Raw genomic sequence first — 27,981 nt, 5'->3', positions numbered from 1 at the left:
CTGCCAGCCTCGGAATGGCCCTGGGTGCCAGTGCTTCAGCCGTGGGGCTGAGCGCTTAAAAGTTTCTGGGGGGGCGGGAAGGCCAGGGGGAGAGGTTTCCCCTGTCCCAGGCAGATCTGGATGGGGGGGCCCTTGTCACCATGGAGGGGGTGCTGTACAAGTGGACCAACTATCTGAGCGGTGAGTAGACCGGTCCTGCCCTGTCCTCTGCTCCCCTCGCCAGGCAGGGACGTGTCTTTGTGTGCCAAGGGAAGGGAAGGGGGCAGCATCGCACGCGCCCCATCCTGACTCTCCCGGTGGGTCTCAGGAATAGGATCCAACTCCTAGGGTCCCTTCACCCCTTACTCAATAAAATATTTGAGGGGGCTGCCCCAATAATAATAATAATAATTTATTATTTATACCCCGCCCATCTGGCTGAGTTTCCCCAGCCACTCTGGGCAGCTTCCAATCAAGTGTTAAAGACAATACAGCATTAAATACTAAAAGCTTCCCTAAACAGGGCTGCCTTCAGATGTCTTTTTAAAATAAGATAGCTGCTTATTTCCTTGACATCTGATGGGAGGGCGTTCCACAGGGCGGGCGCCACTACCGAGAAGGCCCTCTGTCTGGTTCCCTTTAACCTCACTTCTCGCAAACGAGGGAACCGCCAGAAGGCCCTCGGCGCTGGATCTCATAAAAAAAGTTGATGGGCATTTTCATTCAAATGGTTCCCATGTGCCGTGTCATGTGATCGAGTCTTCTTATCTGTGCCCCTCCCCCCAATATTTTATTCAAGTTGACACCCCCGGTCCCAAGCGCTGCAATGGGCAGGCTCCACCACGAAGGTACCGCATACATCTTTAAGGTGCCTTGGGACTCCTGTGTCATCCCTAAAGAGTTTCAGAGGCGCAGCAAGTGTAGGATCTGCTTCCTTGGCCCCCCCCCCAAAAAAAGCCCATCAAGCAGGGAGCGGCTCCAGGTTAAAGGGCAGCAGAGCGCATGAGAAGAGCAGCAGGCTCAGCCTCTGGCCACACCTCGGGTTAGACATGGTCTGAGCTGGCAAGGTGATGGGGAAGAGAACTTTGCTTGGGACAGCGAATGCTGCCTCTAAGGAAGAAGGCGGCAGGGGACTAGATGGATGAATAAGTCTGACTTGGGATGGGTGCAGCATCGTGTGTTTCTGCAAGTCTACACCTGGCACCAGCGTAGCTCCTCTATGTATTTTGGAGGGTAAGAACAGAAAGTGAGAGGAATTTATTGATAACGGAGTGATAAATATGATACACATATATGTATATGCAGTTGATGTTTGTCTTGTTTCTTTCACGTCTGTGTTCAGTGGGCTGTTGTTGTTGCCTTCGTCAATTGACTGAAGTCTGAGTTTCCTGCACAATATATGTGTGTGTCTTAAGAGTGTGCCTGTGCCCTGATTGTGGTGCTCAAAGTGTTGTGAAGCATATCTTCTGTTTGAGAAGTTACCCTTTGGAAGATCAAGTTGTAATACAAATCTGGGTGAGACTGCCAGGTATAGGGTGGTATATAAATTCAATAAGTAATAATAATAATAATGATAACAACAATAGTTTTGATTTAAACCAACTCAGGGGTGGGGAACCATTTCCAACCAGTGAGCAGGATCCTTACCTTCACCATCCCCTGCACACCATTTTGACAGGTGGGTAGGGCCATCCACCTGCCAGTCACCTGACAACATCTTAATGTCACCATTTCCTTTCCCTGAATTATTCCAGACCACATGGGCAGAGGTTTAATGATGTGTAGGCACCCAAGGTCAACTGACTGGCAGTTCCTGCAAACCCCATATATGATGCCAAGTGAAGGACCAGTGGGCATAGCTAAGAGAAAATGGCTTTGTGGACTGAATCAGGCACTTGAGCCAGAGATTCCTCACCGCTGGATTGGTCATATAGAAAAGACATATAGAAAAGGCAGCTGTGCCTAAGGATTAACTAAGTATCACACAGCAACTTGACTGATGGACTCTGTCAGCTCACTCACAGAGTTGTTACCTGGGCTTTTACCTGCGGATTAGCTTTTGTCCAGAAGATTTCATTGGGACTAAATAGGCCTAACTCAAATAGTGGTAAATAGACTTTTAAAAAAAAATACTTCAGCCACTTAGCAGCACAATGTTATACATGTCTACTCAGAAGTAAATCTTACAGGGTGTAAAGGGAAAGTATTATAGGATTGCAAAGACAGTATTATAGGATTGCAGCTTTTTACCTGAAGAATATTCAAATTTCAAACTGTTTCCTGTTTACAGAGCAAAATCTGTAACTAAATAAAACACTTAATACATAAATAATAATAAAACAAAACCCACCAGGCATGCTTAGCAGATTTCAGTGCCTTCATTCCCTCCTGCCCACTCTTAAAACCTAAATAATGTCAGAGAAGTGCCATGCTTTCAAATATTTACAAGAATTGCGTCCTCTGCCCTACAAATATTTGCAGAGCAAACCATGGCCAGGTGCATGGAATTATTGGCCGGAGCTCACCGTGAAAGAAATCAGAAAGTGTAACAGTTTCTGTCACTCTTTGTTGTAGAGCAACAAAACTACAAGGATGAATCAGAACGAAGTGTTGCATAAGCACAGAATGACACTTTGGTACATTTAAATGAAAAGGTACATTTAAATGAAATAGGTCATCCTCAATGCTGGGGAAATATATTGATCCCTTTTCACAAACTAGAATCCAGATGCCTGACTCGAGAGTGTGAAACGGCATGCTTTAGCTTAATGAGTTCAGAATCTTGCTGCAGTATTTAGCATCTCATTGATATCTGATGACTTGGCGTTGTACAAGGGCGGTAGGAGTTCAGTGATCGGACAAGGAAATTTGTACGGAGATCAAGAACTAGGGCGTGGGCAGGCAACAGATCACAAAAGGGACCTCCTTCCTCCGTCGCTGACGTGCTTCCCAAGTTTTCCTCTCCTGTTCCTGGGCTTTTAGCACATTTATCATTCTTCGGTAGCCATGAGATGTATGAATTTGCTTTCCAGAACAAAACTGCCCTGTTCTGTTAATTGAATTCAGCTATGCTGTCCAGCACGGCAACAAGCTTCTTTGGGGGGGAGGTACAGAGCAACTGCCCGATTCTATCCATGTTTTCCCCAGAAGTAAACTGCAGAATTCAGTAGGACTCCTTCTCAAGTAAACATACGCAGGGCTATGCCAAGGAAATGTCCACAAATGAGTTGAGTTTAAGTATTAAGAGGATCAAAGCCCATTTACATAGGCTGCAATCTTTGCAGTAGATTTTGTAGGAGTTGGTCGTAGTAGTTTAGGTGAGATGTGCTTCTAAATAAACATTGCACAGAACTGCACTATTACACTGGTTGGCCAGGAGCCAGTCAGTTACTTTAGGAGTGCTTAAGTCATTGCCATGCCCATGTGGGAGGGAATGGATGAGTCTTCCTTGCTAGAGCTGAGACAGCTGACAATCAGGTTCTTATGTTTGTAGTTAATGGGTGGGGAGATAGGGCTGAACTATGCCACATATCACCTCATACCACATGTCGTTTCTTCCAGTTTTACACTGTGAGTCATGCTCTCTGTTGGTGTTTGTTGCTATGCCTTTAAAAAAACACCCTACCTGATCTTATGGTGAGGCTCTATATAGTTTATGTTTTTTATTTTCTTAAAAAAATCAGTGCAATTAAACAAAACAAAAACTGAACATAAGCCTACTGGATCAGGCCAATTGCCTATCTAATCTAGCATCTAGATACGTATGGAAAGTCTGAAAGCAGGATCCGACCACAAGAGTACTTTCCCAACCAATAACTCCCAACAACCAGAATTCAGAAGTAGGACTGGGCAACATATATCATCCCAATCCAGATTAAATTCCATGTTGTGATACCGATTTCATAAATGTTGATTTGGCAATGTATCGCGAATCATGATGTGTGTTAGGACTGGGCGATACATTGTCCCAAACCAGTTTGAAGTCCATATCGTGATATTCGTTTCGTAATTTTTGACCTGGTGATATATTGTGAATCATGATGTGTGTATGTGCTGTGCAAAAATAACAATGTGAGAAAAACCGTGAAGCCAATGCCAATGCCTCTACGTACCTCCATCATTATTTCAGACATTGCAATATATCAATATATCATGATGTTAGGCTGGTGATATATCACAATGTTGAAAACCAGATACCACCCAGCCATATTCAGAAGCATATTGCCTCTGAACTTTGTAGGCAGAGGATAGCCGTGGTAACTAGTAGCTATTGATAGCTTAATCCTCCAGGAATTGATTTAACCTTCTTTTGAAGCCATCCAAGTTGGTGGCCATCAGTAGCTCTTGTTGAAGATGATTCCCTTATTTAACTATTGGTTGAGTGCAAAAGTCCTTTTCCAACATTCTGCTGCACCTGATGTCTCCATGTTCTGGTGTCATGCAAGAGGGAGAAACCCATTTTTCTATCTGCTTTCTCGACACTGTGATGCATCTCTACCGTGTTTCCTCTTACACACCTTTTTTCTAAACTAAGAAACCCCAGATGTTGTCACCTTTCCTCATAGAGTTGCTGCTCCAGCCCGTTGATCAGTTTGGTGGCCCATTTCTGAACTTTTTTCTGGTATTCCAATATTCTTTTTGAGCTGAGGCCATCAGAACCAGACAAAGTATTCCCAGTGTGGTCACACCATAGATTTCTATAATGGCATTATTATATTGGCAGTTTTGTTTTCAGTTCCTTTCCTCACGATTCCTAGAATGGAATTCATATTTTTCACACAGAGTCAACATTTTCATTGAGCTTTTTCCACTTTTTGCCAAGTTCTTGTTCCTGGTCAGTCCCCATCAGCTTAGACCCCATGAGTGTGTGTGTGAAATTAGGATGTTTTGTCCCAGTGTATATCACTTGCTGATATCGAATTGCATTTGCTAATTTACTGCCCCTTTGTTAAGTTTGGAGATATTCTTTTGGAGTTCTTCATGGTCTCTTTTGGTTTGGACAACCTTGAACAATTTGGCTGACTCACTGCTCAGCCCTAAATCATTTATGAACAAGTTAAAAAGCACATGTCCCAATTTCTGCATACACAATCTCAACAAGAAACATTGTTCTCTCTCTGTATGCATGTTGATGGTTGCAAGTGGCGCTAATAGGTTTTGTTTTTTTAAAATAACTTTTTATTCAAAATTAAAACAAAGCATATTATCCAGAAACATATCATCCTTATTTCCCCCCTCCATTTTTCCTCCCTCCCCCCATAAAACCCACCCACCCCCACCCCCGACTTCCCTCAGTTCCAGTCTTTGATTTCTCTAAAAATGCTATTTTCTGTATGTTACACAGTTGTATAGCTCCTCAAACTATTTAGCTGATTATTATCATTAAAAAGTTTGTGAATGTTTATTCAAAACCAGCCAAGGAGTCCAGTTCACTTTGTTGTGTCTTCAAATACTTTGTAAAGGGTTCCCATTCATCTTTAAAGTCACAGTTATCCTTGTCCCGTAGCTTGTATGTCAGTTTTGCCAGTTCTGCATAATCCATCAATTTTTCTTGCCATGATTCTTTAGTTGGGGTTTCTTCAGTCTTCCATCCTGCACAGCCTTCCATCCTGCGCTAATAGATTTGTGAGACAGTTATCCTTCCAGAAGCCACGCTGGCTCTATATCAGTAAGAGTTGTTCTTCTATAAGCTTGGGTCATTTTATCTTTAACAATGCTTTCCATCAGTTTCGCCAGAACCAGATGTTAAACTAGGCATATGCAAACTCGGCCCTCCAGATGTTTTGGGACTACAATTCCCATCATCCCTGACCACTGGTCCTGTTAGCTAGGGATGATGGGAGTTGTAGTCCCAAAACGTCTGGAGGGCTGAGTTTGCCTATGCCTGTGTTAAACTAACCAGCTTGTCATTTCTAGATTACCCCTGGATTTCTTATTATGCTAAAAATAGAACCCAATTGTTGCCAGCATTTTGATTAACACTGAAAGCTTCCCTGCAGTAGGGTTCTTAAAATTTATGTCAATAAAAGGGGTACATTTTGCTAATACAAATTACGGAGATTTCAAAATATTATTTGGTCTTGAACAGGGCTTATAAGACAATAGCTAGGGCCTGTTTTTGAGCTGGATTTTTAACCCTAAGTAATTTTACTCAACACTTTTTCTTTTAAATCCCCATTTGTGAAATCATTTAGGAATGTATGCAACTTGGTGGCTTTTGCTGGAGAGCTAGCTCAGATTAAATGTGACGTAATAGCATAATATGGCTTTGGGATTAACCCAGTTCGAAGCAAGTTTCCATGTACTAACTCCAGAAATTAATCTGCATCTATATTGGAATTAATCTGATAATATTAAATTAGAAGGGTGTGACTTACTTACGTAACCAAGCTTTGCGGTAGATGCAAGTTCAAATACTTGCACTCTCAAAAGTACCATATAATGATCACTCCACATCTGTATATAGCTTTCAGTGGCCTGGTTCTCACAACACACCAAGTTCCCATGACTGCGCAAATGTGGACTGGAACGGGAGGTCCTATGCACAGTGGTTAAAACACATTTTACAGTTTGTTACAAAAATACTGTAAATTGGTCATGTGCTGGAGGAGCTGTTCTGCCGCTGCAGCAAGACGAAAGAGCATAGTTAAGATTAATTATGATCAGACTCCCAACCGTGAATTAAAGTATTACATTGACTGAAGTGCTATGTATTCCTTACACAGTCATTTTTATGCCCTGGAGAGGTCTAAAACAATTAGCTGCTACTGAACACACCGTTTCATTATCTGTTACCTGAATTTCCGTGCATATTTATATTGGATTGCTTATTTCCCCCCCCCCCCACTACCCTGCCTCCCACTCCCATTTTTTTTGTAAATAATTTGTATTAATTTTCAATGACTAAAATCTAATATAAACCACATTTTATCAATCTCAAATTACAATTCAGATTCATATAAACACACACACACACATATAAATTATAAAGCCACTTATACATTTTTTGTGGCCTCCCGCGTGCTGGATTTCAAGGTGAAATGATATTATTTCATCCTGCTTCCGAGTCTTAATTAATCCAATTACATTCAATCTTGATCTTAATTCTTTATCAACAGCTACAGAGTTTTTGACTTCCATTCGTATTAGCACATTTAATTAAAAAAAAATTCTGCAAGAGGAGTTTTGTATCCCATCTATTTCCTGTGTGTGATGTTTATCTTATCCATGTTGTTGCCTTTCCCGTTCATGTCTCAGGACACAGATTGAGGAACTGAAGTCTTCCTGGCAAGACCTTCCCCCCACTGGAACTGCAGTAGGGGCTTTGTATATTAGATTTGGTAATAGAAAGCAGAGGTGTTTTTCCAATAGCATCAGGGCAAGTAGCTCTGGGGAAGGGTGACTTGTTTGCCTGTACTCTTGCAAGACCTTGGCTTTAATGGACGTATTGGCAGATCTGTGCCTGGCCGCAGCTCAGGATTAGTTTGCGTGCCTGACATTTCGCCAGATGCTGCAAACAGCTGGTGCTTGTGTGAAACGAGCCAGTTTTGCCCAGGAATGACCCACCTCTTTCTGTGTAGTGAAGGCAAAGTTCTTCCAAAGCATAGCAGTGATGGCCGGCAATGGCCTCCCTCCATTATTCCATCAGGTGTGGGCCTTGGTTTGTTCTGGAGCTGCTTCATTTTGGCTGTCTTGTTGCCGTGCAGTAGCCGGAGAAGGGGAGCAGAGCATAGGAGCCATTCTGGAACAGACTTTGCAAGAAGAACTGAGCTAAGAGATGGGCTGCAATCTCCTAACCCCCATTCCCTGCGAGTAAGCCCATTGAATTCAGTATGATTTACTCCTAAGGGGACATGGTTAGGATTGCGCTGTTCACTTCTCAGCAGTCAGGTGTGCACTTACGTGATGTGTCTCTTTTTTTTTGTAAAAAAAAAAAAGTGTTTGCTATTAAAAAAACCGAAATTCTGTATATAGGTTGGCTTAGTGTGACGTGCAAACCAGGGCAACTCAGTTGATTCTGCCACAAGTTTGGGGTTTAGCAAAAGTATACGGACTCACTGTTTTGTGGGGCTTGTCAGCCTGGGAAGGTTGCCGGTTGCCCATCTGGGAGAAGGAAAACTCTGATCCTAAACCTTTTCAGTTTTGCAAATACCAACTAGTTACATGTATATTCCTTCTGGCAGTGATTAAAAAAACATGTTTCTTCCCAGGCTGGCAGCCTCGATGGTTCATTCTCGCAGGAGGTGTGTTATCCTACTATGATTCACGGGAAGATGCTTGGAAAGGCTGTAAGGGGAGCATCCAGATGGCAGTTTGTGAAATTCAAGGTAACTAACATGCAGTGGGACTTCCATTGTGAGGTAAAGGTAAAGGTACCCTTGCCAGTACGGGCCAGTCTTGACAGAATCCAGGGTTGTGCGCCCTTCTCACTTAAGAGGCCGGGGGCCAGCGCTGTCCGCAGACACTTCCGGGTCATGTGGCCAGCGTGACAAGCTGCATCTGGTGAGCCAGCGCAGCACACAGAACGCCGTTTACCTTCCCGCTGGTTTACCGTTTACCTTCCCGCTGGTAAGCGGTCCCTATTTATCTACTTGCACCCAGGGGTGCTTTCGAACTGCTAGGTTGGCAGGCGCTGGGACCGAACAACGGGAGCCGCGGGGATTTGAACCACCGACCTGACGATCGGCAAGTCCTAGGCGCTGAGGTTTTACCCACAGGGCCACCCATGTCCCTTCCATTGTGAACTAGAACACGTCAATTCCATTCAGACATCTACACACAGCCTCATTTGACTGTAAGTAACAAACCTTGGTTTATCAAGCCAAGATATGCTTGAGGCTTAACACACACACACACATTTGTGCCACCCTATCTTTCCTTGACACGCTACAACGGAATACTTCCTTGCTTAACTAACCAAATGATTCAGGAAACCGTGGTTACCTTGAAGAGAACGAGCCAGCACCTGAAACCGTGGTTTGAAGTTGGTTTCAGATCCTGTCTCCCCCGCCCCCATCCTCATTACCATAGTTTGACCTGTTGGACATAACGGGAACCCGTGGTTAACTGACCTAGGAAATCTTCAGCTACAACACGCTGAGAACGGAAGAGGGAATTGGCAGCATTCATGAGCACAGAGCTCTTGCATGATGTTGGCTTAGTAAGCTGAGTCAAGTCTAATTCTGTTGATCTTAGTTCATTCTGCAGACAATACACGGGTAGATTTGATCATCCCTGGAGAACAGTACTTCTATCTGAAAGCCAGAAATGCGTCGGAGAGGCAAAAGTGGCTGATCGCTCTAGGAACTGCCAAGGCCTGCTTGACGGATGTCCGGACACAGAAAGAAAAAGGCAAGCCATTCTTAGCTGAGACTTCTATCCCCACCTTACTTCCCAGCATCCCAGAAAACAACATTGCTTGCTTTGTGTTTCCAGTTTTATTTTCCAGTCAGCAAATATTTAGAACAGTTTGTCTTGTGTTATGTGGGACCTTCCACACCACAGCCTTTAGGGCTCTATTTAGTTCCAACACACTTAGTTTGATTCAGCTTTACGTGGGCACAGAAAGAAAGAATTGCTAACTTTATTCGTTCGTTGATTAAATTTTGTCCTCCCTCCAAATAACCCACCTATGGGGGTGGGAATTGTGATAATGGGTATTTATTTGCAGCATTGAAAAGTATTTAGTTCAGGCATAGGCAAACTCGGCCCTCCAGATGTTTTGGTACTACAACTCCCATCATCCCTAGCTAACAGGACCAGCGGTCAGGGATGATGGGAGCTGTAGTCCCAAAACATCTGGAGGGCCGAGTTTGCCTATGCCTGATTTAGCAATTTAGAAGCTTTATAAAGTTTTTTTCTGATCACATCTGTTTGACTTACCTGTGTTACTGCTATTACTTCAGAGTTTACAGAAAACACGGACACTTTGAAAACAAAAATGGCAGAACTCCGGCTGTATTGTGACCTCCTTGTTGAGCAAGTGGCTAAAACGAAGGAAGTCGGCATGTCTGGTGTTTCAGCAGCTCAGGTAATGTGGTATCAAATAAAACCTGACCATGTCTGTCAAGGGAATTGGGGTTGCTTGTGTGTAAACCTCCAGCTGTTCCAAACTGCTTAGGGGCGGTTGTGTCTTTCCCTGACTGAGCAGCCTTGGCGCTGCTGCTCAGTCGCTAGCAGAATCCGTGAGTGGGCGTCTCCTAAATTTCCTCCAGCATAAGAATTCCTTAACGGACAACCTTCGCCTCGCCTCTCTGCGCGGAAGCCTTCTGCGCAGAGTGGGCGTGCCGAGTGGTGGTCCTCCACCCTCCTCACTGACTTCACTGGAAGAGTCTCGGAGCCTCACCTCCGAGATGCTCTCTGCCTCTTCCTTCTTCTTCCTGGTGTCACCTGGACTTCCTTCCCCAGATGACGTTCTCTCTCTACCCTTACTCGTTCCCTCTCCTGCAGAATCTGGGAGCCTCGCCTCTCCCCTCTGCTCTGATGTCAGTTCCCTGACCATGTCCAAGGTGTGAGAGAACTTCACATCCATAGCAGCAATCCCTCCGCTGTAGCATCGATAATATGTTACAGGTGGAGCAGCACTTAACGCCACATCCCAAGACCCCCTCAGCTTTTGGCCGGTCTGAAGATGCTGGCCTTTGCCTGCTGCTGTTGGGGGTTGGTTGTATTGTATGCTTTTCATTATTTAGAAATTGTTTATTGAGGGTGTTTTTTATGTTCATATCAGTACAGCTTGTATGGTTCTGCCGTATGCCGCTCCTGGTGCATTTATGTTTACTCATTAAATTTATCTCTCACCCTTCCAAAGAGGATCTTTAAAACAATTCCAGTTCAGATGCAGACTGGAAAAGATCAACATTTAGTAGAACAGGATGTTATTATGGTTGTTAAGAATGGCATGCCCTGGACACCCGAGTCTGAAGTTTTGGGGAGAAAGAGACCCCCCATATCACTGTATCATCTGTTGAGATGCTCTTGCCAGTGCCTCCCCAATCAGTAGGGAGGCAGATGTCAACAGAAGAGAGGAGATGTTATCCCACTCCTCTAGGAGGTCTAACTTGCCACTAATTACTGTGCAGCAAAAAACCTTTCTATTCACCCAGAATTTGTTTTAAAAATTCTGTTAGCATTGTCTTAGACTGTTGCTCTACTTCTTCTATCTGTGCCTTTTATACTGTTGATTTATTGTTGTGTTTTTATGTCCTTGTGAACACACACACACACACACACACACACCGGAATTTTAACTAAATAAATAAGTTGTTTGTGCAGGCGTGTCAACCTGTGCTGGAAAAAGCAAACGTTAGGAGCCTGGCTTGGGGCAGGCTCGACAGCCTAGAAACCAGGTAGTTCTTGGAAGGTAAAGTCATCTTCTCCTTTTTCAGAATGGAATTGATATGGGAGCGCTGTTGAAATCCACCTGCACCACCTTTCTGAAGACCCTTGAAGATTGTATGCACATTGCAAACGCAGCCTTCTCTTCGGAGCTGCTCCCGCCTGAATCTCCCAGCGTTTCCAAACCGAACAATGTAAGCTTAAGCGCAACTTCTGATCCTAAAGTGGCAATCCCCCTTCCCTTGGTTGCGCTATTGTTCAGCACTGCATTTATTTAGCATCTTTGGAATGCATAATTTAACTAGGAAGCTGCTGTGCTAGTTTGCCTGTTTGAGTTGTACCCAATTTTGGAACTTTACAAGTTAAAGCGTACAGTCAAACCTCGGTTGTTGAACGTAATCCGTTCCGGAAGCCCATTTGGCTTCCGAAATGTTTGGCATCTGAGGCGCAGCTTCTGATTGGTTGCAGGAGCTTCCTGCACTCAAGCGGAAGCTGCATCGGACATTTGGCTTCCAAAAAACATTCAAAAACCGGAGCATTTACTTCCAGGTTTTCGTTGTTCGCGAGCCAAAATGTTCCAAAACAGAGCCGTTCGGGAACCGAGGTTTGACTATACAATAAATCAAGCTGAGGGTCAAAGACATTTTGCAGTATAGTCATTGGTGAAGTGTCACCAATGACCAATTTGATATCAGAAGGACAAGAAAAAGGGAAAACTGACCCCTAAGACCACGAAGAGCAGCATACTGCTATATAGAGGGCCAGTTCAAAGCATTTTGCTGCCTGAGGCAAAAGGACAAGATAGTGCCCTTCCCATTCCATGTATAGAATGGCGATGTGAAGCCTCTTCACACTTGAGGGCAGCAGCTACTTTAGAGGGTTCAGGGCAACCTAGCTTAGGGGACTTGGAGGAGAGGGGGATGAGGCAGGAAGCCTATCCAGCATTTTCCACATCAGATGATTGCTTCACCTGCCTAATGGTAGGGCCAGCCCTACACGCATAGGTTTGTGTCTTGATTCCTTCCATATTCTTTGGATGTATCTAAGGAAAGCTGAAGCGGCCAGTGGGAAGTGGCGGTGCCACAAACCTAGCCATCAGAATAGCTGCTGTTGACTGTGAGGAGGAGGGGTGAGGCAGTTGGGACATAGGCACTGTATGGATGCACCTGTGGAGTCAAAACTGGCACTTCTGCTGGTATGTCCACACAGTACCAACATCCTTGCCACTACCTGCTCCCCTCCTGCTAAGGAGCAATGAGTCTGCTGGCCACAGTGGCACTCTGAAGGAAGGTAAGTTTCTGAGATTTAATGATACTAGCCTAAACAGTTTTCTTTTTCTTTCCTCCCCACAGCTAATACCTTCCGTCTTATTTAGCCGCGATATATCAGAAAGGTACGGTGCACTTTTTTCTGCATTCAGTTGTAGAAATTCTCAGAGTCTGACTCTTTGGGATGAAGCCAATTATGCCTCACTGTTAGAAATAACAAAGAGAAGAAGCATAAAAGCTGTGCGTGTGTATGTGTGTTCAACATATAATATACATTCTTTAAGTTGTTCCAAAGGAGCCCATCCTCTAGGTCTCACCACCTGAAATAGGATGCATATCAATTCCAAGAAACTGATGGATGTCAGTTTATTTATATTGTTAAGGCAGTGCTTCTGAACCATTTTAAGTTGTGTTCTCTTATTTTACTAGTCTTGGGTTACCGTATTTTTCGCTCTGTAAGACGCACCAGACCATAAGAAGCACCTAGTTTTGGGAAGAGGAAAACAGGAAAAAATACATTCTGAATCCCCTGCCCCGGAGAGGCTGCGCACGGCTAAGGCTCCACCAAAAGCTGTGCTCCCTTTAAAGAGTGTGCAGAGTGTGTGCGCGGCTGCCGTTCTCCCTCCTCGGGGAAAAGCCCCCAAGAGCCGCACACATGTTCCAAGCGGCTTGTTAAAGGGAGCGCTGAGCAGAGCCTCCTGCCTGCATTCGCTTCATAAGACACACACACATTTCGCCTTAATTTTTAGGAGGGGGAAAGTGCGTCTTATAGAGCGAAAAATACGGTATATTTTTTTAAAAAAAACTGAATATGCACACTAAAAATACATATTCGAGGCTACAGAGCGCCTTTTAAAAAGTAAACCGATTCTGTGACTTCCTGCCTCAATCCTGGGATGCCTTGGGAGTGAAGCCGCATTGCGTTACATTACTCCCAAAGCATTCTGGGAATTGTGACTGGCATGAAGTGGCACATCTCCGCTGTGTCCTGCCTTCCGCACTGCTGAGCGAAACCCACTGAGGTAAGCGTCAACCCCATTCTGGATAGTTCGGAGAAATTATATTGTTCAAAACTGTAATCAGATAATTCTGTTCAAAACAACAAACTTTATTGAACAAACAGGGTTCTTTTCTTTTGTTCCTCCCAGGAAGATGGAATTTAAAAACTGTGAAAACGGATCTCTGTATGCAAACACCAACCTTCATGAGCGATCCCTGATTGATAAACTGACCCCTGACCCCCTGAAAACTGACAAGATGGACTGCACAAACATGATCAAGGATGATTTGGCAGGTAAATTCATCAGTGGTTATTATTCAGAAGCAATGGTGTTGACACGTCCACTTTTCGGGTTTTTTACCAGTGTTGCGTCCGTCTAAATGGAGCATATCAATTATTATTGTGATTTAATGCAACAAATGTGTAATTTGAAACTTCTGTATACTCTTGACGAAAAAGAAATTGAGAAAGCCACTGATGTGGAGGCAGTCATTCTGAAGTCTGTATTATTTCATGTTTGTCCTGCCCTTCTTCTGAGAATCGCAGGGCAGTATAAACAACTCTCTCCCGCTCCCCTTTTATTCTCATGAAGCAAAATTACCTACAGGTAAAGTAAGTTTCTGCCAAGAGATACTGATTGGCCCAAGACTGAATGGGGGATTTGAACCCAAGTCTCCCTGTTCTGAGTCTTGAAACTCTAACCACTACACCACACTGGCTATGCATAAATCTAGAGACAGATTTTGGCAAGCTACATCCATCTCAAAAAGTTTTCCCGTTCAGATTCTGTACGGGTGAGAAGCTGCACAGATGAGCAAGCAAGCATGCCTGCAAAACAGGACATTTAACGATACAGAAGATATAAAATCCACCACAGTCTTCCCCCCCTCCTTTTGTTTACATTCAGAGCCAGGTCACCAAGTTTTGTTTTCTGAAGATGTCTCTCACTTTAAACCCAAGGTGGTGGCAATGACGATGGAGAGGACAAGCTGCTGCCAAAAGAGGACAATCAAGACGACAAATCTTTAAAGCCTGTAGTGGAATCAGCAAAGAGATCAACAGCATTGCAGTCAGAAGAGAAATCAGACAAAGCTTTACCTACTTTTTTCAGCGCTATGAGCATTAGGTAATGTGCCACCTGCATAGCTGTCAACAGTCCCTTATTTGGCGGGAAAGTCCCTTATCCCAGCACCGTGTCCCGCTGCTGTCCCTTATTGATGATGTCCCTCAAATTTCCCGGGTTTCAAAGGAAGCAGCTCCTCTCCCTCCCTCCCTGCCGGCCAGGGAGGAGGGAGGCTCCAACTGTGTTGCTTGGCTGCGTTGCTCACCCAATAAGGAGTCTAAGAACGACGGGGGGTGGAGCTTGCATGCCTTGTGCCGATCAAATCGGCCGCGTTGCCTGGGGACTCACCTTTGCTCAGTGCTTCCCAGCGGAGAGGTGACGGTGGTTTTCCTTGCTGTATCCCCTTTGCTGGGTTGCTGTGCTGTGGGAACCACTGCTTGAGGCTTTGTTTGGCTGCTGGCTGGGCTTTCTGCCTTTGGCTCAGAGGGGCTCAGAAGTTGAACATACCTGTGCTAGGAAAATCCCTTATTTTGGCTGCTGATTCCTTATTTTCGAGGCTGCTGGTCCCTTATTTTCAAATCTGTAAGTTGACAGCTATGGCCACCTGGACAGAAATTGCATAGAGATCCTTAAGGAATGGCCCATTAAGGGGGTGAATTTGCTCTACGTTCTCAGTTTTCTGTACAGAAGGAGAGGGCAGGCTTTGGGGACATAGGAAGCTGCCATCTACTGAGTCTGCCCACTGGTCCTTCTAGCTTAGTATTGTCTACAGCAATATTTGGATGTCTGTCACACGGCAACAAATCAATTTTATCTGTTGCAGACAAATATGAATATCTAGGTGACACAGGAACATGCAAATGCATACATTTCTGGACATGGATATTATTAACTTTATGTTGATCTCTTTTATAAAATGTATGTAATCAAATTCTTGGTCCACCTGAAAAGCACTTTTCCACTCTGTGGGTTTCTCCAGTTGTATCATTTCAGCATTATCCCAGTTGTGAAGATGAATAACGTAAATGGCTTTGAAATAGGATTAAAGTGGAATTAGCCCATTATCTCTGACTGCAGTGTGACCTTGGAATTCTTAATGTGCTCTTTGTGTTCTTCCCCAAAGGTTTAGTGATATCAAGCTTTTTGAGGATGGAGGTATACCCACAGAAGAATTCCTACAATCTTGTAATGAAATAGTTCCAGTCTTGGGTATGTGATTGCTTGTTTCCTCCGTGAAATATGTTGCACAGTGAATATCTCTGCTTTGCTATTGAAGCCTTAGTGATTCCATTAAGAACATAATGATAGAGTGTGGCTTAGTGAGAAATCAATGAATCTAGCCAATTTTTACCAAGCTTGTGTGCTCTTCCTTTCACCTCTCTTCCTCCAACCCCTCTTCTCCTCCCTCGTGGTCAGCAGCAATAAGTTCAGAAGCTTTTGCCTTTGATAACCAGAGCTTGCCATGTCATTCAGACCCCCTAAAATGCAGTTAATCTTAATTGAGGTTAGTTAGCTTCAGAAACCGTAGTTAATATTAACCACAGTTTACTGGATTTGGGCAACACAACAAACTGTGGCTAACCAAAAACAAAAAAACCTCCAAAGTACTACACCCAGCTGTGTTGGATGAAGACAGTGGGTGGTGGAATGTGTGAACCCAGGAAGAGACTAGTCTTGTTCACATGATAAGTGAAGTGTTCAAATGGAACCATTGTGTTATGTGAACAGAGCAGTGTGTTCTTTGGGCATCCTTTCCCCCAAAGACAGAATAAACCGCATGCATACCACCTTGAGTGTCATGACAGAAGAAAGTAGGATGTAAGAACAAATAAATAAATAAACAAATCTTATAAATATAGCCAGCACAGACCTCTTATTTTACAGTGAATGTACCCAATGGCTTGGCTTTTAAGCTGTCTGGGACTTTGTGCTTGCCTTTGATCCAGTGAAATGTCATTGAGTTACCCAAATCATCGTCCTAGACAAAAACTCCTTTTGGTTACAAAATGGAGGGGAAGCCCTGCTTTATAGAGGACGCAAATATTCTTGCGTTCTTAACCCAGGTCCTCCTTCAGCTTCTTTCATGCCTTCAAGAAAAATCAGAGGTGCTCAATCCTTTCTGCCCTGTTGCCTGTGATCCAGGTTGAGTAGGTGGAGCTAAAGCTGACCTTTGAGGTCTTGAAAACTCATCTTCTTTCTCCTAGACAAACTTGGGCCTACAGTCTTTGCTCCCGTTAAAATGGATTTTGAAGGGAACATCAAGGTAATGGCTTCAGCTTAACATTCAGTTCTTAATGATAAGTATTTTAAAAATGAAAAAAAAGATGCTGAAATAATCTTGCAGGTGCTGTTCAGAAAAGGGAAGTCACTCTGTGCATGGTTTTTTATGTGCTTCTCCGGACATGGGCGCAACCAGGATTTATGTTGGGGGGGGGACAGGACACCTCCTGTTGTCATCCTCTGTCTTGTTCTGCCTAGCAGATTCAGAATGAAATGTCTCCACAACAGTTTTCAATTACTTTCTTCTGACCCCAAGTGAGAGCCAGTGTGGTGTAGTGGTTAAGAGCGGTAGTCACGTAATCTGGGGAACCGGGTTCGCGTCTCCGCTCCTCCACATGCAGCTGCTGGGTGACCTTGGGCCAGTCACACTTCTGTGAAGTCTCTCAGCCCCACTCACCTCACAGAGTGTTTGTTGTGGGGGAGGAAGGGAAAGGAGAATGTTAGCCGCTTTGAGACTCCTGAAGGGGAGTGAAAGGCGGGATATCAAATCCAAACTCTTCTTCTTCTTCTTCAAGTGGTCAAAACATTTCAGATACAGTGGTACCTCGGGTTACATACGCTTCAGGTTACATAAGCTTCAGGTTACATATGCTTCAGGTTACAGACTCCGCTAACCCAGAAATAGTGCTTCAGGTTAAGAACTTTGCTTCAGGATGAGAACAGAAATCGTGCTCTGGCGGCATGGCAGCAGCAGGAGGCCCCATTAGCTAAAGTGGTGCTTCAGGTTAAGAACAGTTTCAGGTTAAGTATGGACCTCTGGAACAAATTATGTACTTAACCCGAGGTAGCACTGTATTCTGATCATTTCTACTTTTAGTTAAGTATTTTTATTTATTTACTTGACCATGAGTCCAGAGACATTCTTCCATGAGTTGTTAGGCCTTGCTTACCCTCCGCCATGTGCCATGGTGAGATGCCTTGCTGCTGAGTATTTGAATCCAAGAGCCACATTGTTAGGGTGGACTGTGTGGCTCTTTTCCAGATGTTACTTTCCCCAAGAAACCACTTAATTGGACCAACCTATGTGGTTCCTAATTGAGATGCAGTGCGGGGATTTGCTCCACCCTACCTGGCAAGTGTCTTCTGTTCCTTCCCTGTCGGACGCCCCTCACTATATAATTTCTGGGTATGGGCCTGCCAGAAATGCCAAACGCCAAAGTGTGTGACCTGGTTCTCTCTCTCCTGTCTAGAAAATAAATCAGAAATACATAACCAACAAAGAGGAGTTCACCACTCTTCAGAAAATTGTCCTACACGAACTGAGCTCTGAAGAGGCAGCACTTAGAAACTCTGCCACACAGGCCCTCCTCTGGCTGAAAAGGTAGGTTGTCTAATTTTTGGGACATGGGTGAGGCTGGTTACACTGCTAACCAGGATCCATTTGGGGCCAGAACCAAATATCCAGCTAAGTCATACCAATTGAAAGCAACAGACTTAAGTTTGTTGGTTTTCGTAGTGCGTCTCTGCGACTAACGCTAGATATAAGCCGGTTACTGCTTTTTAATTTGGATTCTAGAAGAATGCAAAGGGCACATTTAATGATCACCGGTGACAGTAAACATGGTCTGGGGCCTTACCTCCTGTGGACTCCCTTTCCTTCGTCTGTCTAGTGAATTCTCCACCCTCGGTGAAGTGAAAAAGGCTCAGTATGGGTGTTAGCTACAAATAGAACTTACATCAATTGTTCAGAGGTTCTCTCAGCCTGCCTTCAAGCATATCAAGGCTGCTTGCAGACAGAGGGGTAGGTGGGTTTCTCCATTTGGAAATGATCGTGTCTCTTTTCCTGTAAACTACAAACAGAATTTGCAACTGCACTTGATCTTAGCCTAAAGGCTGAGAAGCCCTAATGGTGGCGAAGAGACTGATACTGAGGAATTGGAAGAATATAGATAGGATACCCTTTAACCAGTGGATTGACAGTATGACCACACTTGCAGCTTATGAATGGACTGCTCGCAGACATAGACTTTGTTTGGATAAATATGGAAACATTTGAAATCAGTTCATACAGGACGTAGCAGGCTATTAATATCTACATATGTATTAGGATAGTAACATAATGTCAATTTATATAAGAATGTATGGGAGTATACTACATTGTACGTGTGTGTGTGTGCATGTGTGTGTGTTTACACATTCTTGTTCTTTTCTCCCCCCCCCCGTTTTTTCTTTGTATCAATTTATTTCTTTATAATTGAAATTCTTCCAATAAAATATTAATATACCCACCCACCCACCACAATTGCAACTGACTTTTCACACTATTGCGGATGCCACATTTTTCGGTATCTCCATTCTGCTGTACAGTCATACCTTGGATCCTGAACGCTTCGCGACTCAGACATTTTGCCTCCCAAACGCCGCAAACCCGGAAGTGACTGTTCCGCTTTGTGAACGCTCTTTGGAACCCAAATGTCCGACGCAACTTCTGTGGCTTCCAATTGGCTGCAGGAGCTTCCTGCAGCCAATTGGAAGCCGCACCTTGGTTTCTGAACGTTTTGGAAGTTGAACGGACCTCTGGAACGGATTCAGTTTCACTTCCGAGGTACAGTGGTGCCCCGCAAGACGAATGCCTCGCAAGATGGAAAACCCGCTAGACGAAAGGGTTTTCCGTTTTTGAGCTGCTTCGCAAGACGATTTTCCCTATGGGCTTGCTTTGCAAGACGAAAATGTCTTGCGAGTGTTCCGATTTTTTCCTGCTCCCCCCCCCTTTTCTAAGCCGCTAAGCCGCTAATAGCCTTTTAGCCACTAAGCCGCTAAGCCGCTAATAGCCGCTAAGCCTTTAATAGCTGCTAAACCGCTAATAGCGCTAATCCGCTAAGCCTCTAATAGGGTTGCTTCGCAAGACGAAAAAACCACTAGACGAAGAGACTCACAGAACGGATTAATTTCGTCTTGCGAGGCACCACTGTACCACTGTCCTTTATCCACACCTGTGGGTGTGACATAGCTGCTGTGGCTGGAGAAGGTGTGATTCACCTGAACAGCCGTTTGAAGCTTAGCACACTTTATAACCTTTGCAGTGGCAGCTTCTCTTTTCTTTATTAGCACAATATCCATTAAAGATTATCCATTAAATATATTTTTTAAAAATAAATGTTTAATAAACCCTTTCTGGTCACTGCCTTTCGAACAACACTGTTAACACCAGCAACCAGAATGTGGTTTCTCCCCTATCCAATATCCCACTGTCCATATTTTCTATTAAAAGATATATTTTAAAGTAACAATTTCAAGCGACAGTATGTGCTCTAACTTCGTTCCCTCGTTCCAAACAGGGGTTTAAAATTTCTGAAGGAGTTTTTGAAAGAGCTAAAGAATGGAGAGAAGAATATTCAAACAGCATTGAGTAAGTGCAGAATATTTTGCAGAAAACTATGGAACTCCACATTTTCGAGGGTGGCAGAGGGGAAACTGGCTTAATTCACTCACATCATCACATGTACTCAGCGGTGTTTATAATGAAAACCATACTTGGAAATTAAACATGTTTGCTTTAAGAAGGAACCTTTGTTCAATTTATTATTTTGCCAAACCCCTGAGACTGTCTCAAAAACTTTTACTCTGCACAGCATCTTACAAAATGTTTACCCCTGCCCCCCTTTCTGTCGAATTACAGATAATGCTTACGGCAAAACACTACGACAATACCACGGCTGGGTTGTCCGAGGAGTTTTTGCGGTGAGTGAGCTTTTTTTAGTTAACGGTGTTCATAAGAGTAGATTTCTTTAAACTCAGTTATTTTACAGATCGTATACACACACTCTGGATATATTCATGTATTGCAATGAACTGGTTTTCTGATCTTTACATATGACTGCTAGCTAGTTCGCACAGACACTGTAAGCCAGCAGAGGCTTGGACTCAAACTCCAATCAGCCCTTGCCATTGGTCAGAGATGATGGGAGTTGTTGTCACAGGTCCCCCCACCAATGCTGTCAGTAGTAATGCCATTGACTTGCCTCTGGTACTTCAATAGCTTACCAAGAATAAAGTTGTTTTATGGGCAGGAGGCTGGCTATTCAATGATAGAATCATAGAATAATAGTTGGAAGGGACCCTGAGGATCATCTAGTCCAGCCCCCTGCAGTGCAGGAATATTCAGCTGTCCCATACAGAGATTGAACCTGCATCCTTAACACCACGCTTTAACCAGCATATACCGTATCGTTTGCTCTATATGACTCCCTTTTTCCCTACTAAAAAGTAAGGGGAAATGTGTGTGCGTCTTATGGAGTGAATGCAGGCTGCGCAGCTATCCCAGAAGCCAGAACAGCAAGAGGGATCGCTGCTTTCACTGTGCAGCGATCCCTCTTGTTGTTCTGGTTTCTGAGATTCAGAATATTATTTTTTTCTTGTTTTCCTCCTCCAAAAACTAGGTGCGTCTTATGGTCTGGTGTGTCTTATAGAGCAAAAATATGGTATTTTTCATTGTGGCTTCCTCCTGAGTAAATGGGTCTAAGTTGGCAGCCCCCTCTTCTGTTTAATGTGAGAAACGATGCCGGGATTCTGCGCAAGCCAGTTGTGGTTGTGTTGTTTTGGGATTTGGATAAAAATTGGGATTTTGGTGTGTGCTGCTGTTAGTCTTTTTCAGTATAAGAATGCAACATACTTACCTGTGGGTTGACTCTTGAGCCGAATCAGGGGTGCGTGGGGATTTGGAAGTAGTAGCACAGAACATTTATATTATTGCTACATTTATATCCCACCTTGCCTCCAAAAATCTCAAGGCAGTGTACATGGTTCTCACCCTTCCCATTTATCCTCACGACAGCCCTATGGGGTAGGCTAGGGCTCCATCCAGACATGCTTTTTACTGCGCATTTTTACTCCCATAGGAGCAGTCATACGCAAGCCCACTTTTAGTACTGTTTGTAGTGAAGCTGCATATGGGTGTATCCTGCAACTTTTCAAAGTGTTGGTGTTGACTTTTAAAGCTCTAAATGGCCTTGGCCATGTATACCTGAAGGAGAGTCTCCACCCCTGTAATTTAGCCCGGACAATGAGGTCCAGCTCCTAGGGCCTTTTGGTGGTTCCCTCACTGTGAGAAGTGAAGTTACAGGGAACCAAGCAGAGGGCCTTCTCGGTAGTGGCACCCGCCCTGTGGAACACCCTCCCATCAGATGCCAAGGAGATAAGTAACTATGCAACTTTTAGAAGACATCTGAAAGCTGCCCTGTATAGGGAAGTTTTTAATGTTTGATATTTTATTATGTTTTTATATTCCGTTGGAAGCCGCCCAGAGTAGCTAGGGCAACCCACTCAGATGGGCGGAGTACACATACTAATACTAATAATACTAATAATAATAATATACCACAAATATTCAGCTTTATTTTTGTTCTGCTTTTGTTGAACTAGAACCCCTCCCGACAGCAGTAGCATGGTAGCACTGGGGAAGTGTCACAGCATCAACTAATAAAGTGGAATAAATCTACCACCAATGCTCTACAGTCGTACCTCGGAAGTCGAACGGAATCCGTTCCGGAAGTCTGTTTGACTTCCAGAATGTTCCGGAACCAAATTGTGGCTTCTGATTGGCTGCAGGAAGCTCCTGCAGCCAATCAGAAGCCACAGAAACCCCATCAGACGTTTGGGTTCCAAAAAATGTTCACAAACCAGTTTGCGGCATTGGGGAACCAAAACGTTCAACTTGCAAGGCGTTCGACTTCCGAGGTACTTATTTTGTTGCAGAATGCAACCGCAATAAAACACCTGTCTGGAGGGATCCATAGTCTCTTGCTCCACCATACAGTGGTACCTCGGGTTACATACGCTTCAGGTTACATATGCTTCAGGTTACAGACTCCGCTAACCCAGAAATAGTGCTTCAGAACTTTGCTTCAGGATGAGTACAGAAATTGTGCTCTGGCACCGCGGCGGCAGCAGGAGGCCTCATTAGCTAAAGTGGTGCTTCAAGTTAAGAACAGTTTCAAGTTAAGTACAGACCTCCGGAACAAATTAAGTACTTAACCCAAGGTACCACTATACACATTTGATAGGTCTTCATTATTTTGCAGGACTCTTTGCTGCCTTTCAAAGAGTCACGCCCACCTAAAAGTTTGCTTATCTCCCGCCGCACCCTTCCCAGTCTTTGTGCACAATAGTTAAAATCACAAGACACCATGTGGATCTCCTTCGCTTCTGTTCCTTGCAGCTCGCGCTAAGGGCATCTCCGACTTACGCAGACTTTGTGGCTGCGCTCTCTCTCGGAGAGTGCGAGAACCAGGAAGAAGCTTTTTACAACGGAATGCAAAGGGACCTCGACATCTACCTACCGGCCATGGAGAATCAGCTCTGCATCTTGGACGCACTGTATGACGAACACGGGCTGGAGTCGGACGAAGTGGTGTGATTGCCAGCCCCACGCGGTGCCTCGCAAATTCAGGGATTGTGTCCGCTAACATAGCTTTTTATCCCCAGAAAGCTATTCTGTTTCTTTGTGTTTTTCCATGCTTGGGAAGGGACTCAAAGCTTTCTTTTTTATACACTTTTATTACTATTTACAATTATTATTTGAATGCCTGCTCGTGTTTAAACGCAAAGGTGCTATACATTCAGGCGAGATTGTGACTGTCCTGATGACAGCTGGCTCTTGCCGTTTTTGCTGCGTGGCAGGCCATACATGGCGGTGGTTCCAAGAGCCGTAGCCGCGGCATTTGGTACCGTTGGGCTGAATAGTTCAGAGCTTTTCCTTACCGGTGAAATGACCGCAGGTCGAATCAACAAAAGCAATAGTAGCGTTCAGTCTAGTGGCTGTAAAACGTAGCCAGGATTTGCAAAGCCACACTTCCCATTTTAGTGCAAGTCTTCCTTGCAGGTTAAATCATACCCAGAACCCAGGGTGTTACCAGGTCACAAGTAACCACCCGCTTTCATCATGTTGAAGCAATTGGCTGCATCCCTCCACATCAGTTGAAACAAAGGATCTGCCCCATGCTCACATACCATGGTGACAGATGACTGCTGACCTCTTAAGGCTGTCAACGTGCTTCCATTGCTTCCAAGCTGATGTTCTCGTGCTAAGCCAGAAGCACTGGGAAATTCCTCGTGCCACAACGATCATGTATCTTGCACACTGCCTGTCTCTGCTCTAACAGAAGGTGGAGGGAACAGAAGAATGCACCACTTTGCTCCAGCACCCCCTGGTTGCAGATGCTTTCTAACTTCCGGGTTCACTTGCTTTTGGAATCAGTAGAACTCTTGGCGAGTTAGGATTGCAGCTTTTGCTGCCTGTGCTTTAGAGGCCTGTTTGAAACCAAATCATAAACATTCCGTGTCTGTATTTGAATCATTCTCAACTCTGGATTGCAAAAAGGCTGGATTTAGAGCAGAATCTGTGGAATGGTGAATCAATCCATAAACAACTGTCTTCTTCAGAGTAATTGGAAGCCTTTTTTTTTTAAGGTCCAGATGTAATTTTAGAATACATGAGCATTTCCACTGCTGATGTTGTTTTTTTTAAAAAAAATTACTAGGTTTGTCTAATCAGAGTTCAGGGTGAACAGCTTTCCTTACAATTATATATAAAATTCACCTCTGGTATATGAAAGCTGGTATATGAAATGTGTATTTATATAGGCACTAGTAGTGTTACTGGAATTACTTCTGAGTTCTTACAGACAAGGGAATTCAAAATGTTACATGATACCTGGGCAGGAACAAGTAGTGTGTCGTGTTCCCCAGACTTAAGGGCTACATATCAATATATTGCCAAAACCAGTCTTTGGCTCAATGTTCCCATCCCAGAAAACTGCCACTGCAGTTTCTCTGTTTGTCCCTTCTGTTGGTTCTTCACATTTCCCTAGTTCTTCTGTCTCATTCTTCTTCCTCCCTGTGTGTCGCATTCTCCCCACACGCAAAATGGAACCTTTGTTTTCTTGAAATCCTTTGGGGTCATTGGTCTCATGTGGAAGACCATGGAGACCTCGGGGTGAATTCTTCTGAAGGAGATGATTACTCTGGCTGTCAGGAGCCAACAGATAACTGTCCTGAAAGCTTATTGTGTGGTCTGTAACCATATGGGAAAGAGATTTGTGTGGCCAGTCATGTCATGTCCCCTGATTTCAAAGATATTCAGAAGAAGTGATAATGCTGAGCCTAAAATACATATTTGGAGGCTGCAGTGACAATCTCACAAAGTTACAGGTAGCACTTGTTCAATTGGTACCTCATGGTACCTTAGAGTACCAGTCTTGGAGCTTCCAGTCATCTGAATACACCCTCAATGTCTCTAGGTAAAAACTAGTATGGATAGACTAAATTAGGTGGCAAAATCATGAAGGAACCAGTTCCAGTACCCTCAAACACTTTCCACAATGCTATTCCCATAGAACAAGTCTTTTTTTAAAAAAAAAAAAATAAATCCACATTATAATTGAAACATACCTATGGACCTCTGTTGCCTTTAGGATTGAAATAGGCGATCACTGAGTCAGCAGTTTAAAAGAAAGCTTTAAATGAATTAAAGCACAAAATTAGGTACTTGAATTTAGACACCACAATATCTGCTTGGGCTATAAAATTTCAAATAATCTGGAATCTGGAAAATTCAGGGAAATTGTACTGTTGGGCACAAATGCTACCATTAATGCAGCCCTGCTTTTAGTCACTGGCACAGAAGTCAACAGGATTACTCCAAACACAGTCATATTTCATCTGCAACTTTTCATCCATGTGGAGCATATAATCTCCTGTTTATTCACTTATTGCATTTATACCCTGACTTTCTGATAAATACCCAAGGTGGCAAGCAGGGTCATAAATGTGTGATTCAATAGAGCAGACTTTCTACACCTTGGGTCCTCAGATGATATTGGACTACAACTCCAATCATTCCTAGCCAACATGGCCAGCAGGTCATGGATGATGGGAGCTGTAGTTTAATAGCATCTGGGGACCCAAGGTTAAGAAAGGCTGCAATAGAGAAACGTTCAGCCAATAGCCCTATTTTTATTTTGAACTTCTGGTGCTCACAATGTATCATTTCCCATCATTTATTTAGATGTCTGTTGTCTTGAATATTTGTTGATAAGATAGTTTATTCTCATTGCAACTTAAGAAATTTCAATGAGGCCATATTTTAAGCAGAGGAACCCAGCTTTGCATTTCTCTGTTTGAATGCACAGCACCTAGATCTTTGAGGCACTTCATAAATGTTGTTGTTGACATTCTGGGTGAGGGAATTTCTCACTTGTACCATCATCTTACCTAAATCCCCTCTGCAGCAATGCAATAATTTCAAGGAAAGATTCCCTAATCCTCTAAATTCACTTCGTGCATTGGCTGTTATTTTAGATAAGTCATAACATTTGAGCTGCAGCAGAGGGCAAGTTTCCAGTTATCTCTTCATCATTCCCCAGTGAAAATCCAAGATGGAGGATTTTTCACTATTTGTTTATAGAGTCTGGTTCATGTGACCAAACTGAATTAGGTAGATTAAGAGGACCTGTGCAGAGATGATCATGTGATATTTTCCCCATGTACTCTACTCTCATTACCTCTCTTTATATCCACCATTCTCACCACTTCCAATAGCTTGACAAGTGGTAAATTTCAAGTTGAAAGCTAGGCACAAAACCCTTCCCCTGTGGGTCAAGATTAACTTGTTTGTTTGTTTTTGCCATTAAATGGCACCCATTCTGCATCTGCTTACGCCAACAGCTGCCCATCATTTTATAGTAGGCACTTGTGCCAACAGCATTTTATTTTGCTTGTTTCCATTTTGTCATTGTTTCCTCAGAATATCGCCTTATCTTCAGCTCCCCACCCCCTACCCATTGAGCAGGTGGTCTTCCTCAAATGGTCAATTTCTCTCTTCCAACAAACACACAAAGAGAGATATTCTGAAAAGTAGTGTTCTTTTTATAGTATCGGGCCTCTAGAATGGCTATTTTGTTTGTCAAATGACGTTGCCTAGCAGTTGGCGGTATGGAAGCCATTTTGTATATAGACACTGCAAATAAACACAGCCGTCTGCCTAGCGGACAAAATGGCTGCTTCTCTTAACTCTGCTAAGTGTGAGCATTTTAGAGGATAGCTGGAGTGTTTTGAGGTTTAAAAGAATAATGAGGTGTCCCTTTCAGCTGAACTACAAGCACGCTTCAAGTGACAGCTAAGTGGTTAACATGTGTCACTGACTTGTGTCACATGAGCAACAGTGAATTGCAATTAGCTGCTGCAGCATGATATGTCCTGGTGCATTTCTGTCATCTGACTCCCTTTAAAAAAAAGAAAAGGCTGGTAAATACATATTCTCAGGGATTTGAGCAGCAAGGGCAAAAACCCAGTAGTCTTTAAAGACTCTGATTGTTCATGTAAATAATGTTGTAGACCAGTTGAGACCTCCTGCAAAGTGCATTTCTGTTCTAAACTGTATGAACGATGGACTTTTGCACAAGACATAAGAAGCTTCCAAAACTGTACTGCGTGTGAACTTCTGTCGGCATGTTTGACTTGCACTCTGTATATCTTTGTAAAGTAGAGTACATGCCTGTTGTGTTTGAATGAAGGACAAAAGGTTTTACTAGAGTTACCCCCACCCCACAGGAGTCCCCAGTATGTGCTGTGTTGATCTGGATATTTTGTAATGTTTCCTTTTGAAAACACAGGGAGTTACCAAAAGGCAGCCTGAAGGGCGTAGTGGCATATATCATCACATTCTCATGATTTGTTACACTGAAATGGCAAAGGTTTTGAGGCTGGCTATACTGATGGATCACAGCAAGGGTCTTGTTCTTAAAAGAAATATTCCTTTAATATATATATATATATATATATATATATATCAGAGAATAACTTATCCTAGTAGAAGTCATGGTAGGAAAACTATACAATTCTATTTATTATTGCCACTCCCTTCATTTGAACATGTTGCATGGCTTGGGAAATGGTCAACACTTATGCAATTACTAGGCATTGGGGTACAATCCAGAGATTTTTTATACAGTATATAAAAAACAACAACACATGGGCTTTTCCCCATTGACCACACTGACGTGTGGAATGCACTCCGCAATGCTTTGATGATGACAATAAAACTTCCTTTGATTTTA

The 27,981-nt window shown here is 43.6% G+C and overlaps 1 protein-coding gene across 1 annotated transcript; it reads left to right on the top strand.

Moving 5' to 3' along the window:
* Positions 1-27: 27 nt before the first annotated feature.
* Positions 28-27,981, top strand: PLEKHA8 (pleckstrin homology domain containing A8). Its single transcript, XM_082193481.1, has 14 exons — positions 28-180; positions 8,190-8,306; positions 9,175-9,330; positions 9,885-10,009; positions 11,367-11,510; positions 12,669-12,709; positions 13,733-13,878; positions 14,545-14,710; positions 15,771-15,856; positions 16,852-16,910; positions 18,118-18,248; positions 20,206-20,276; positions 20,547-20,608; positions 23,085-27,981. The coding sequence occupies exons 1-14, from the start codon at positions 141-143 to the stop codon at positions 23,280-23,282; spliced, it is 1,542 nt and encodes a 513-aa protein (XP_082049607.1). The 5' UTR covers positions 28-140; the 3' UTR covers positions 23,283-27,981.

This window comes from Podarcis vaucheri (genome assembly GCF_965113315.1).
Source record: "Podarcis vaucheri genome assembly, chromosome: 12".
NCBI lineage: Eukaryota > Metazoa > Chordata > Lepidosauria > Squamata > Lacertidae > Podarcis > Podarcis vaucheri.
The sequence above is the reverse complement of the archived record's forward strand: the minus strand, read 5'-3'. Positions and strand labels throughout refer to the sequence as shown.